The 15,523-nt window shown below is 36.8% G+C and overlaps 1 protein-coding gene and 1 long non-coding RNA gene across 8 annotated transcripts in view; one reads left to right on the forward strand and one right to left on the reverse strand.

Moving 5' to 3' along the window:
* Nucleotides 1-857, forward strand: part of LOC136825304 (DDB1- and CUL4-associated factor homolog 1-like) — a 150,019-nt gene extending 149,162 nt beyond the window's left edge. For all 7 annotated transcript variants that reach the window (XM_067081433.1, XM_067081434.1, XM_067081435.1 and 4 more), the window contains one exon: nucleotides 152-857. In XM_067081433.1, the coding sequence (XP_066937534.1) occupies nucleotides 152-461 (310 nt within the window). In that variant the 3' untranslated portion in view covers nucleotides 462-857. The remainder of the gene's footprint in view (nucleotides 1-151) is intronic.
* Nucleotides 1-15,523, reverse strand: part of LOC136825307 (uncharacterized) — a 302,288-nt gene that overhangs the window by 177,200 nt on the left and 109,565 nt on the right. The window lies entirely within an intron of this gene.

Raw genomic sequence — 15,523 nt, forward strand, 5'->3', positions numbered from 1 at the left:
CTTAAACTAGGTTATGTGTAATTAATTCTTATTTCCTTGAGCTTCCATTTTCAAGCTAGTTTTAAGAAACGGTTTTATAATTCATGCCTTGTCCCCTTTCCAGCAATATTTTCACAAAATATGACTCACAGGGCGCTCCTTTCCGTTCCAGACACAGCAGCACTCCAGCCAACGTTTCTTGCAGCGAGAACAGCAGCGATGACGAGCCAGAACACCACCACCATCACAGCCATCACCCTAATCCAAGCAGTCACAGCAGTGGGCATCACCACGGTGGCCACGGCTTCACGAATCACTCGCAGCATCCACAAGGGCGGGAAGCAGAACGGCCCGTCAAGACAGAAATCAGCAAGGAGGCCCTTCACGAAATCGAAGCTTTCAAGCAGCTCATAGACCGATACTTCGCCACTCATCCCCGCCATGACAGTATTACGTCACATTCGCACGAGATTATATTGTAGCCTTTTCCAGCTTCTTGGAGGAGAGTGTTTGCAGTAGAGGCTCTTGCAGCAATGCAACTCTGTTAGAATCTAGTAGCTATTTTAGGAAGTCATGCAACAGGCAATGCAATAATAACAAATGAAGCACGTTACTGACTACAATGGGTTTCCCTCTGAAGAGTTCACTTTCAGTCCTGTCAGTGGAGTCAACGATTCGAACTGGCGATAAGTTGAGTTCAATAGGAAGAAAGAGGAGCATTGTCTTGAACTGGAAGATCGCTCATTCACATCGGGTTCTATGTCGATCTGATTTGCATTTTTGCCTTTTTTGTGAGGTGTGAGGACTATTGTTTTTCTTGTCAATTAAATTCTTTTGAGTTGGGCAAATTAGGAAAACCACTTACAGGAATAAATAAAGATTTGCTGTTCAATCTGAACAGAACGGAAGATAGAATTTAGGGCAAAGGCCCAGCACTAGGACCTATGATGTCATTCAGCGTTGAAACGGAAATTGACAGAAAGAATGTTTGAAAGATGTAACAGGAGGAAAACCTCCTCGCAGTTGTACTTTGAAACAAGTTGTTAGAGTGGGTGGAAAGTCAGATGGAAGAAAGAGAATATGAACGGAAGTACAGTGCAAGGAATGAGAGAGGTTGCAGCTAGGGGCCGAAGGGACGCTGCAAAGACCCTTAACTAATGCCTACAGTGTACCACGTGAGGTGCACTGACATCATTACCCGACCTTACGGGGGCTGTCCAGTCTGGTCAGCCAAAATTTTTGTGGTACCGAGACATTCACGAATGTCCGTTTAATAAGTACTTGCTGACGTTTTGTAACTGTATTCGATCCCTAGAAAGAGTGAACTCAACTGCCCCATTCAGAGAGCGAGAAGCCAATGCAGGACTATTCCTCGCTGCAACATAACTGTATGCGACAAAGTAGTATATTTTTCTTAGGTAATGCTCGGAGGCTATTCTTAATTATTAATTATTTAATTTTACTAATCATATGCGCATCCCCATTGCCTGTCAACTCAGAGGGTATCCTTAGAAAAATACCTTGCGTTCGATATATATATATATATATATATATATATATATATATATATATATATATATATATATATATATATATATATATATATATGTCTAGTGTCTAGTGTGAGTGGGAATGATGCGCGGGACCTGGAACAACCATTAACAAATTGCAAAATGGAATGAAAAGTATGAAAGACTGAGCGCATATTTTGTACCCATCTTTTCCCTAGCCATGAGAGCTTTAGATTTGGGCTTCCATGTAACTTTTTGAACTCTTCATAACATTCCTGAGTCACACATTCCCTGGAATCTGCATTCCCCACTTTTCCCTCTTACCATTCCTGTCAGTGAAAATATCAATAGTGACCCTTATATCTTCGACATTCCCTCGCTTTTTACCCCGCCCCCCTTCAGCATCTTGCGTTTCTTTTGGTTTTAAATTGATATGTGGTGAAACAGTTTGGTAACCATGTGTGCATCTTGATAACAACTACATGCGTTGGTCACTGAAATCATAGATAACTGTGGCAGGTATGATAAGGTCATATCAGGGTCTTGCTTACTATGAGGTACGCAGTGTAGTATGGATTATATATATATACAGTATATATAGTATATATATATATATATATATATATATATATATATTATGTATATATAATGTATATAATGCACATATATATTGTTTATGATACTTCAAGATTTCGTATCTATTGGAGAATTTGAAGAGGCAAGAATTACATCAGCGAAATTCATTTCAGCCACTTGTAAAACAAATAAGCCTGTCACCTGTTCATTTCTTATCATTTCTCACGCCCTGTAGCTCCTCTGAAATGACCTGAATCCTCTTTAGTTATCCGGGGGCAAGTTAATACCCCTCTAAATCTCTTGTATTTTAATGTAATACCGAACTTCCCCAGATCAAGGAAACGCCATTTAAAAACCACCGTAGTCTTCGTCTTATCAAAAATTACCAACGAAAGAGATTTAGATGGATTACTGGTAATCCCATCCTTCAGAAAGATCACAGGAATGATGAATGGTCATCTCAATTTTTCAATGATAAGGTAATCTTGTTGCCAAGCTAAATAGTTAAGTTTTTAACTTTTACTGGGCGTCTACTTTCAGATCTTCATAAGCGAAGGGAAATCCAAAGCGGTTACCGAAATGTCAGGGAAGAAATTATCAATTTCTGAATGATTTTGCAAAGAATTCAGCAACCTGCTTTAGGTGAAAATTAATAAAGTCTCCTATCCCCCCCCCGCCCCCACCTCCAACGCCCCCAATAAAAAACTCATCAAATCCAAAGAGATTAATGTGAATAAATTACGCAACATGTAAATTCATTTTTCTCTTTTCAAGAAGAGTTGGCCGTTGATTTTATGTAATCAAAATGAATGCATATATATGTATGTATAGGTATGAATGAATGTTTGTGTATATATCTATGTATATGCATATATACAGTATATATATAAATATATATATATATATATATATATATATATATATATATATATATATATATATGTGTGTGTGTGTGTGTGTGTGTGTGTGTGTGTGTATGTGTTTGCCTGAGCCTGTGTATGTATGTATGTAGCGGTATTAAATATGTATATATTCCAGTATTCATTTATTGACTATCTATGACAGAGATGGTTCTCATGTCCTTGGAAATTTGTTAATCGTCATTGTTACCGAAATGCATGTATTTTTTCACCATCGTTTGTAATCATTTAGAGTTAAGAAAATGATAACTATTACATGAGAGAACTGCATTTATATTTCTTGCCTTGTGTCTTACACTCTTGTTATTTATTTCATCTTTGTCCAGACTTTGTGGCTTAAGTTAGAGTTTTAGCGTTTGTAATATGACCAATGAATTTCGAGGTATTCGTTCGTAAGGTAATTTAAGAAATAACAAATGTTAAATTAATCAATAAAACGACTTGAAGTAAGAAAAGGTGTCTGATTTCAAAGCGCCTGGCATCTGCTGTCACCAGATGGAAGGCTTTAATAACAACAATAATAATAATAATAATAATAATAATAATAATAATAATAATAATAATAATAATAAAAATAGTAATAAATCAATAAAACGACTTGAAGTAAAGAAAAGGTGTCTGATTTCAAAGCACCTGACATCTGCTGTCACCAGATGGAAGGCTTTAATAATAATAATAATAATAATAATAATAATAATAATAATAATAATATTATTATTATTATTATTATTATTATTATTATTATTATTATTATTATTATTATTATTATTATTATTATTATTATTATTATTATTCAGTCGAAAGAAGATAAGGGTTGCTGACAAAATAGTTTGCCTCTTAATTTCTCTGCTGTCTGTCAATTGGAAAAGTTGTGAAAGTTTGTCAAGAGTTTTGATGGACTGTGGTTCGATCCGTGCCTGCCGCTCGCCAGTCACCTCAGCTGTGAATGGGTACCGCCTTCACCTGAGGTCATGAAAAAGGGCAAGGGGCTAGCAACCTCACCTTTGGAGACTTGACGAGACTCGAAGGCTCGACGCTTCTAGAGTCTTCTCTCTCTCTCTCTCTCTCTCTCTCTCTCTCTCTCTCTCTCTCTCATACACTCTCACACACACACATATATATATATATATATATATATATATATATATATATATATATATATATATATATATATATATATATATATATATATATGTGTGTGTGTGTTTTACAGTAACATTGTGAAACCATGGATTTCACGAAATCCCTGGGAATTCGCTTAGGAACATGCACTTTGGGACATTTGATCCCCCATGGACGAGTACCAAACACGGAGAAATACATTTGACCCTTTAGGGGCTAGTACTAAACACTGCGAAACAGTGTAGATGCATCACTGTTTGGCCGTGTTTAGCACTAGCCTTCGGGAACCAAGCGTTCCTAAGTGAATTGGTCATTTCACAAATTCCCTGAAAATTTCAGGATTTCACAATCATACTGTAAAACACACATATATATAATATATACATATACAGTATATACACACACACACACACACACACACACACACACACACACACACACATATATATATATATATATATATATATATATATATATATATATATATATATTATTTTTTTTTTCCGAATACGTTTTTCACTGAAAACCTTGAATTCGGTAAGGGAATAATGAATGACGCAATGCAGTTTCCTAGTTGAGCTTCGAACGAACTCTAATTTTGGAAAATAAGGTCAACACCAACTTATGCCATCATGCAGGGTAAGACTTCGCTTCCGCTCAAACCTACACATATCCGTCAAATTTAACAACCAGAACCGAAATTAATGGTGCGTCTGTGGTTGTTTAATCTATATATAAAGCTTAAATTTGGGGTGGCTTCAATAGGCGTTAACCTCCCAGTTCTCAGCAAGTTTTTTATTTTTTTAAGTATGAGGTTGCTAGCTCCATACTCTTCTCCCAACTGGCTGCAATCGACCACAGTCGACTGGCCACCAGACACACAGTTCACCGCCCAGGCTAACAAGAGGCATAATAGCACCGCCCAGGCTAACAAGAGGCATAATAGATATGTCGGGAGGTTGGAACCACCGAGTCACTGATCATACATTATACAAAGAAAGAAAAATTATTCGTAGATAAGAACTTATCAGAGGAAATGCTAAGGATCTTCAAATTCACACCCCCGGAAAGGTGGTGTCTCTAAGTAAGTTTGTCGGTTTGTTGAAATGTCCGTCTGACATTTCAATGTTAATCCGCTCTTGAGGATATGACGCTACTGACATTTTATCTATATTTAGAAAGTGAGAGTAGTTCACAAAACTTGGGGAAATATTACACCAAGTGAAACCGTAATGAGTTACTGGTAATTTTGTTATTAAAATAGATGTGAAAGTTATGTAAGCCAATATTTCATTCTACCCACGTGACTGACACAGAATGCGCAGTAACATTTTCCATTCATTCTGGTCTTGAGTCGAAAATGTCCTACCGTTTTGGGCTTCCAAGCAAGAGAATCGGAAGTCTTGCTCATAAAATTTAAATATCCATTTTAATAACCTCAGAAACGCTTGGATAAGTGAATTCAGGTTAAAAGTAACTGAAAAAGTCAGGAAAAAAGTCAAAAGTCACATTAATCTTTCCTAGATAGTGACCCCCAAAGGTTTTAACCCGGTATGTATCCATGTATCCACCTTTGCGGCGTGTTTATTACAAGACCGTTGGGGATATATTTTTTTAAACACGGTATGTATCCACCCTTGCGGCGTGTTTAGTACAAGACCGTTGGGGATATTTTTTTTTAAACACGGTATGTATCCACCCTTTGCGGCGTGTTTAGTACAAGCCCTTTGGGGATTTTTCTTTTAAACACGGCATGTATCCACCTTTTGCGGCGTGTTTAGTACAAGCCCTTTGGGGATTTTTCTTTTAAACACGGTATGTATCCACCCTTGCGGCGTGTTTAGTACAAGCCCTTTGGGGATTTTTCTTTTAAACACGGTATGTATCCACCCTTGCGGCGTGTTTAGTACAAGCCCTTTGGGGATTTTTCTTTTAAACACGGCATGTATCCACCTTTGCGGCGTGTTTAGTACAAGCCCGTTGGGGATTTTTCTTTAAACACGTTATGTATCCACCTTTGCGGCGTGTTTTTTAATGTATCCACAAGCCCGTTGGGGATTTTACTTTTAAATACGTCATGTATCCACCTTTGCGGCGTGTTTAGTACAAGCCCGTTGGGGATTTTCCTTTTAAACACGGCATGTATCCACCTTTGCGGCGTGTTTAGTACAAGCCCGTTGGGGATTTTTCTTTTAAACACGGCATGTATCCACCTTTGCGGCGTGTTTAATACAAGCCCGTTGGGGATTTTACTTTTAAATACGTCATGTATCCACCTTTGCGGCGTGTTTAGTACAAGCCCGTTGGGGATTTTTCTTTTAAACACGGCATGTATCCACCTTTGCGGCGTGTTTAGTACAAGCCCGTTGGGGATTTTACTTTTAAATACGTCATGTATCCACCTTTGCGGCGTGTTTAGTACGAGCCCGCTGGAGAGCACCGTAAAAACATAACAAAAGATTTTAAATACCAAAAAGATAATGACCCCAAGAAACATTGTGAATTTTTCCCTGACTTTATTACCGGCCACCATAAATTAATGTGATTTTTCTTCCTGTGAATTTTTTTCCTAGCTAAAATTGTGACTTTTTTTTCCTGTGACTTTATTTCCGGCCACCGGATAAGTCGTTCCATGCAGACTAGGCCTAAGTCGTCCCATGCAGAATAGGCCTATGCCAGAGCCTCGCTTAGGACCGGAGGTAGGTCTAGGTTTTATGAGGGAAGCCAGACTCTTGAATAAGCAGACGATTTTGGACGCTTCGTTCCACATGGTTTACTCGTACTGACTTACATATTCTGGACATCTATGGCCTCTTCCTCTTTCTCTTCCTAAAGTACACAATCTGTGCGTCGTGTTCACGAGGAAAGTTAGAAAAACTACCGAAATTGGCAATATTTATGCAAAATGCTTCGCAGTAGTCTCTGCATAATCTCGTATATACAATACTGTTTTGCTTTCCTCTTTCGCTTGGCTCGACACTTGAAATTGTTCTAAATTGGATCCAATTACCTTATAAAAAAAATTACTGATAACAATGTATTCCTAACTTATTTTTTACTAAAATACATCTGTTGGGATAAATATGGCCGTTTGTGCCTAAGACTTACGCAAATTCTAAAATTTCAATCTTCAGTACTTTATTGCAGCTTCTTCCCCCAACCCCCAGCCCCACTAACTTCCCAGAAAAACGTACGCCTCACTTGTAGGTGCAAAGAAAAGTTTCAAAAAATTATATCTTTATTTTCAATATACTGTACTGACTTAATTTTTGAGCACAAAAGATTCTAACGAACAAAACTAACTAAAGTGAATCGCTTCACTTTAGTTTATGAGAATCCTGTGCCTGGCGATTACGACAGATTTCCATGATTTGAGGATTCAGTATTGCCAAAGGATAATTCTTAGTTCTCACGCCCATGCCCCACAAACCCAAATTTTCCCAGGCTCCATCGGTGAGAATCATAGTACTAGGTTATGCTCGCACAATCTTACCAGTCAGTGGCGTGCACGGCCAACTTCAAGACGCTAACAACTCGACCGCCAAAACAAGTTAGAATTAGTAGTGACGCGAGAGTCAAATAATAAATACCTGTGAGTGTGTGTGTGTGTGCGTATGCACACATACTCTCGCTTATTCCTTACACCAAGTGCGTTTTAGTTTTCTGTAAACGAAAATTATTGTGACGGCTTTTTTCTGTCCGCCCTCAGATCTTAAAAATTACTTAGGCTAGAGGGCTGCAAATTTGTATGTTGATCATCCACCCTCCAATCACCAAACATACCAGATTGCAGCCCTCTAGCCTCCTCAGTAGTTTTTATTTTATTTAAGGTTAAAGTTAGCCATACTCGTGCGTCTGGCAACAATATAGGTCAGGCCACCACCAGCCGTGGTTAAAGTTTCATGGGCCGCGGCTCATACAGCATTATACCGAGACCACCGAAAGATAGATCTATTTTCAGTGGCGTTGATTATACGATGCACAGAAAACTCGATCCCGCTGAAGAAACTTCGGTGCATTTTCACTGGTTATAAATGATGTTCCTGTTTACGCGCACATACCCGTGAGTTTGGAAAAATGATCCCACATCAACTTTCTGATAAAGTAGTTTTATAGCGTTCCTTGATAAACACACCCGTAAATTATACGTGACGATGTTACCAGCATTTCTTATCTCCAAATACCGCTCCGGCGCCGCTTCTCGGCTCTCTTATCTCACTTGATTTTATAAAAAGAAAAACAAGAATTTTCTTAGACCTACGATACCTTTCAGAGGTATTACTAATTATTATATTATCCAACATGAGCGAATATTCATCAATCATATTTTTTTAAAATTTATTATTTAATATTATTACGGCGTCAATAACCTAGATATTGTAACGTCAGTTTCAGTAACCATAAATCAATCAATACAAGGCCATGAATTTGGAAAGAAGGAAAAACAGTAGGTTAATACATAATAAATTAATAATAATATAGTTCATGAACCAATCTATCTATAAATAATATATACTATATACATAAATAATATATATAATACATACATATATATATATACTTTCATATATATATAATATACATATATATATTTATATTTATATACATATGAATATGTATATATATACATATATATATATATTCATATGTAATACATATATATATATACACATATACAAACAAACATACATATCACCTCGTTTTGCCATCGTTCAGTGTCCTCCTGTATGCAACAAAACTAGGCAAATTCGACCTGAGAAATTCAACCTCAAAGCAATGGGTCTACTTCAGCCAACCACAACCCCATTCAACAAGAGACGACGGGACTGAAGTCTCTTCGCTGAGGGCGTTTTTGTCCGAACATGTGCAGCTGTTGATGACAGCTGTCAGTCAGTCAATCTCCCTATGCACCTGTAAGTTGCCTAACAGAGCCCGAAGGGAGGTAGTGCCGTCAGTGCATCTCATGTGGTGCACTGTAGGCATTATTTTAGGTCCTTTGCAGCGTCCCTTCGGCATCTAGTTGCAACCTCTTTCATTCATTTTACTGTATCTCCGTTCATATTCTCTTTCTTCCATCTGACTTTCCACCCTCTCTAACAAGGTTTTCCTCCTATTACACCTTTCAAACCTTCTTACTGTCGATTTTCCTTTCAGCGCTGGATGACCTCATAGGTTCCAGCGCTTGGCCTTTGGCCTAAATTCTATATACTCCTGAACCCGAGTGACATTATGATGTATTTTTGGATATGAAGAAATTGCGTGAACTGTAATTACAAGATGCTCTTAATCGCAAGAGCCCTTGCTGGTATAATGCCGGCTTAATATTTCAGTAATGGTATGCAGCGAACGCCAGTGTAGAAGTTTTTATGGTTATGATTCGAAACTTTTTAAATTATTAAAAAAAAAATAAGGGTAACAAAAATTTACGTATTAAGGCAAGTGAAACGCGACACTTCTCAAAATGAAAATAATTTGCTAAAATATTCGTACATAGTTTTCCTCTCGGGACATTCCAGTAACGGGGGCCAAAAATATTCCATAAATGATGGGGGTCAGGATCGCTGTAGAAGTCTTAATCATTCTTAGGACGTTATTAAAACAGAATTTTTTCATTGTTTTGTAATAAATGACGAAAAAAGGGTGAAATGGATCTTGGAAATATCAGTCACCTGGTTAGCTGTAAGCAGTGGGCGTTTGACTTGCGGTACCCATGCTCACTGTGCAGTATGTTTTACGTATGTTCGGTATGTGTGTGTATTTGTATGTGTATATATATATGTGTGTGTGCATGTGCATGTGTGTATATATATATATATATATATATATATATATATATATATATATATATATATATATATATATATATATATATAGAGAGAGAGAGAGAGAGAGAGAGAGAGAGAGAGAGAGAGAGAGAGAGAGAGAGAGAGAGAGAGAGAGAGAGAGAGAGAAAGGTATATGTCTGTCTGTATAATACGAATATTTTATATGCACACGGACACACATGCACACACAAACACACACTCAAGCACACATACACACACACATATACATGCATGCATGTACGCATGTAATACAGCGTTTGATTACGCGTATGAAAGACAGCCAGCACACATCAACCCATCTAACCCCTCCTGACATGTGTCACCAATCCCACAAGTAAGATAAACAACGTCTCTCATATCAGCGCCTGGCGCACGGAAAGGCTTCACGAACTGTCTCGTATCACAGATTGAGCTGAAAGCTTGAGATTTATGGTCCCAAAGACCAATTAACTCTAGACACTGCGTGTCTCGACTTGACAACTGCAGGAGAGTCTGTTTGTGCGGTGGGCGGTAATCAAGTCACAGGAAAAAAAATCATAATTTTGGTTAGGAAAAAAAGTCACATTAATTTATAGTGGCCGGTTATAAAGTCACAGGAAAAAAAGTCACAATTTTGGCTAGGAAAAAAGTCACAGGAAAAAAGTCACAATTTTAGCTCGGAAAAAAAGTCACAAGAAAAAATCACAATTTTTGCTAGGGAAAAGTCATAGGAAAAATGTCACATTAATTTATGGCGGCCGGTAATAAAGTCACGGGGCAAAAATTCACAATATTTCTTGGGGGTCATTATCTTTTTAGCATTGACAGTCTTTTGTTTATGTATGTAAGGTAATCGCCAACGGGGCTGTACTAAACACGCCGCAAAGGTGGATACCAGCCGGGTTAAAACCCTTGGGGGTCACTATCTAGGAAAGATTATTGTGAATTTTTACTGTGACTTTTATTCCTGTGACTCTTTTACCTGGAATTGTTTGTGCACTGTATACACAAAAATTAATGCACAGAAGTAGTAGTTTAACTATTATTAAGAATTATCAATATTATGACTTTATTGACAGTTGTAAAAGATTTTTGTGCACAGATGAAGCTACAAGAGAGAACTGTTATATATATATATATATATATATATATATATATATATATATATATATATATATATATATATATATATATATATATATATATATATATGTTATCTATTGGCATTTTCATGCCTATTTATACATCCTTGAATTCTATCTTTCGGGTGTGAAAAATATATGTATTCACTCTTTCTTTTCGAACGCAAATTGATCATTAAAATCGTTTATTACGTAAGATATCGAGAATGGAAAAAATGATATGCTATCCATGACATTATACATATGTATATATATATATATATATATATATATATATATATATATATATATATATATATATATACATACATATATATATATATATATATATATATATATATATATATATATATATATATATATATATATATATATATATATATATATATATATATATATATATATATATATATATATATATATATATGTATATATATATATATATATATAATAATATTTTATATATAACAACATAATTTATATATATAAGAATTAATTTTTATCAATCATCGTTTTATATCCAATTCGCTCTGCCTCGTTTGCTATCCAGTTCGCATCTATTCTAAACCGAAGGGGAATTATAGTTGATAAGAAGTTCGTCGCCCCATGGGTTCGAGCCCAAGAGACGATTAACTTCTTATCAACTATGATTCCCTTCGATTTACATGCATATCTATTATTTCCGAGGTAGAACGAATTGGATACTAAACGACATTTGTAGCTTAATGCTTTATATATATATATATATATATATATATATATATATATATATATATATATATATATATATATATATATATATATATATACATATATACATATGATGTATATATATATTATAAAGAGAGAGAGAGAGAGAGAGAGAGAGAGAGACAGAGAGAGAGAGAGAGAGAAACTTGCTTACATAGCTTATGCCACCTCACAAAATTTCCTGTGTATTCGCTTATTCTGAAAAACACACGCTCTCTCTCTCTCTCTCTCTCTCTCTCTTTAAAGACTTTTTCGCCGCTGTTTTCTTATAGTGTATGTCTCGTTTACGTACTGACGTTAACGTAGTCAATTTAAGTTAGCTCGGACCACTAATACTTTTCGATTATGCTGCAATGTTTTCTCATGCACTCTGACCAGGAACAATTTGCCCCGATCAATTTCCCATTAACTGACAACTTATGGTTGAAAGGGAAACAAAATCGGTTTTTGAGGGCCGGTAATTGACATCCAGATTTGCTGAATGTTTGAAAATTCGAATTTCATCGAGAGAAAGGGAAAGAGAAAGAAAGAGATTGGAGTTTTTCTTTTTATCTCTCATTTCAGTTGAGAGAGAGAGAGAGAAAGAGAGAGAGAGAGAGCGTACACGACATCCATAGTTTCTGCATATTTTTTCATTTTTATCTATCGAGAAAAAAAGAGAGAGTGAGTGTGTGAAAGAAAAAAAGCTATAATACATGTTGACTGTCCAGTTACATTCTTCAGTAAATCATAAACTATTGTGAGAAATAAAAAACAGTGTTCTGTGTGTGTGTGTGTGTGTGTGTGTGTGTGAGAGAGAGAGAGAGAGAGAGAGAGAGAGAGAGAGAGAGAGAGAGAGAGGCCTTCTACTAATCCAGGGATGACAGATATCTACAGACTACGGCCTGTGAAGTTCTGTATTCATACTAAATGTCTGGTGTCACAGCTGTCTGTGACAGCAGTACAAGTTGTTCGTCTGTCTCTTGGGGATAACGCCAGAACAGATGCGACCTTTCTTTTGTTATTTCGGTTTTTTTTTTTTTTTATGCCAAAACCTAATGGGACGAGCGACCTAATGCCCTTTTCAAGACCATGCCCGAAGAAAAACAAAAAAAAAAAAAAGATTAAGAAATCTGACAACAACGTTGTCGGTTGAACTAATCTTCCCGTGAAACCTAGATAGAAGATAGAATATAGAATTTAGACCAAAGGCCTAGCCCTGGGACCTATGAGATCACTCAGCGCTGAAACGGAAATTGACGGTAAAAGGTTTTAAAGGTGTAACAGGAGGAAAACCTGGCAGTTACGCTAAGAATCAATTGTTAGAAAAGGGTGGAAAGTAGGATGGAAGAAAGAATATGAAGAGAGGTACAGTAAAGGGAATGATAGGAGTTGCAGCTAGGTGCCGAAAGGACGCTGCAAAGAACCTTCTGTGATGCCTACAGTGCACCGCATGAGGTGCACTGACGGCGCTACCCACCTTACGGGACTCGTGTAACCTAGATTGAATTTTTCTCTATCTATTCTTCTCTTCTTATTTTCTAGCCAATGCTTTCAGTTTCCCTTCCTGCCATTTTATATGACAAAAGGGGGAAAAAGACAATGCATCAGAAAGCCTCCCGACATTTTCCTTTTGTTTTCTTTTCCTGTCATTTCGCGGTGCGAAAATTGAACAGAGATACGTCACGGAATCCTTCATAAAAAGAACTCATTATCAAATGTTCGTAAAAGCTGGGGGAGTACCACGCCCTTCATGCTTCCATACATGACGGAAATGATCATTAGGGGTTAAAGAGCATTTAATTCCTTAATGATGATGTAATTAGAGCTCATTGTTTCTTGTTTCTCGGGAAGGAGACCGGGAAATGAGAGTGACACTTCGGGGGCGTGTCTCGTCAGCGCGAAGTGCTAATTTCGATTGCTTTCACGAGAATTGTGGAAATTTTATTATTTCTCTGGTATTATTTTGCTATTCTCTCTCTCTCTCTCTCTCTCTCTCTCTCTCTCTCTCTCTCTCTCTCTCTCTCTCACACACACAATCTATCTATCTATCTATCTACGATACGTCTAACTCAGTTGAGGTAAAATTGCATACTGCGCTTCAGTCAGAATTTGGTGTTATTTGAAGACTGATAAAATTGAAAAGATATAATCTCCAAGAGAGAGAGAGAGAGAGAGAGAGAGAGAGAGAGAGAGAGAGAGAGAGAGAGAGAGAGAGAGAGAGAGAGAGAGGCAAATAAAAAAACAAACAGGAAGCTAGCACAGGTATACAATCATAATATTGACAGTGCCATTACGTTTGTTTACGAACGATAATAATCGTAATACTATCAGTAAACGGTTTATGTTACTTACAATTACTGTTGACATTGAATATACTCGTATGTCAATGTTTGGAATAGGAAAGCAGTTCCAATATTTAGGTTGTGATGGTTATACCTCTGTGAGTTAAACTGGTAGCCATACGCCCTGTTTTTGACCCAAGTGACGCTGGTACCGAAGATGGTATCCATCTACCAGTGGTGGCAGGTCGGTAGCGGACCAAGGACCTAGGAAACAGGACTGGATGTTGCACCACTTGGCTCACAGCACCTTTTAAAGTTGTGTGGTAGAAGTTGCCACAACTCTACACAATATATACAGTATAAATTTATATACACAGTCAAGTTTGTGTGGCTATTTTGTGATATATATATATATTTATATATATATATATATATATATATATATATATATACATACATACATATATATATATATACATACATATATATATATATATATCATATATATATATATATATATATATATATATATATATATATATATATATTATATATATTCAGGCTTTCCTGATTTTTAATACTTATGTCATTTTAACAACCACAATGTCCTCTTAACTTCTCGATTTCTTCATACTTTGGAAATGCTAGTCACTACTAAGCCTAGATCCAAATGAAGAGAGACATGAGATATTCTGACGCCCGGGCGAGATTCGAACCCGCTTCCGGGTTATCAGGACAAGGTAACACTAACTATCTATCCACAAAGAAAGGTGTAACTCTACTCCCACTCCGCTCATATGTACATAGATCTGTCGAATTCAGATACATTTACTAGAGATGGACCCACCTTCGCCCTTATAGCCGAATATTTCATCTTTTATCGCTTTTTTGGCTGAAATTTGAGAGTAAACTTATACCTTTCTTCGTGGCCAGGTGGTTAACGTTACCTCGTTTTGATACCCCGGAAGCGAGTTCGAATCTTGTCCAGACTAAAGAAAAATTTTATGAAGAGCGTAAGTTGTAAAGCTTTGAAAGCCTAAAATAGCAAGCCTAGCTCAGTAATACTAGACAGAACGAGAAACTCAGTGTGATAAATATTCATCAATGACGACCGTTCTCTCTCTCTCACACTCTCTCTCTCAATACCGCTCGCCAGACAGTCAAATCGATTAGAAACAGTCTGGCACGCCAGCTGGGACCATCGCTGTTAGGATCAATACCAGGTTCGATAGTCGAGGGAGTTACTACCCTTGAATTGCCGGGTTTTCAAAGGGTGCGCGTGTGAGTACTTCTTTTTGGTGCTCTCTTTCTCGTCTTGGACCAGTTAAAGAAGGAAATGGGTCTGTTTTGAGGAATACGTTTGAATTCATATGTCACGCACATACACATACGTACATACATACATACATACATACATACATACATACTTATATATGTGTATGCATATATATATAC

The sequence above is a fragment of the Macrobrachium rosenbergii genome, chromosome 37, assembly GCF_040412425.1.
Source record: "Macrobrachium rosenbergii isolate ZJJX-2024 chromosome 37, ASM4041242v1, whole genome shotgun sequence".
Classification (NCBI taxonomy): Eukaryota; Metazoa; Arthropoda; class Malacostraca; order Decapoda; family Palaemonidae; genus Macrobrachium; species Macrobrachium rosenbergii.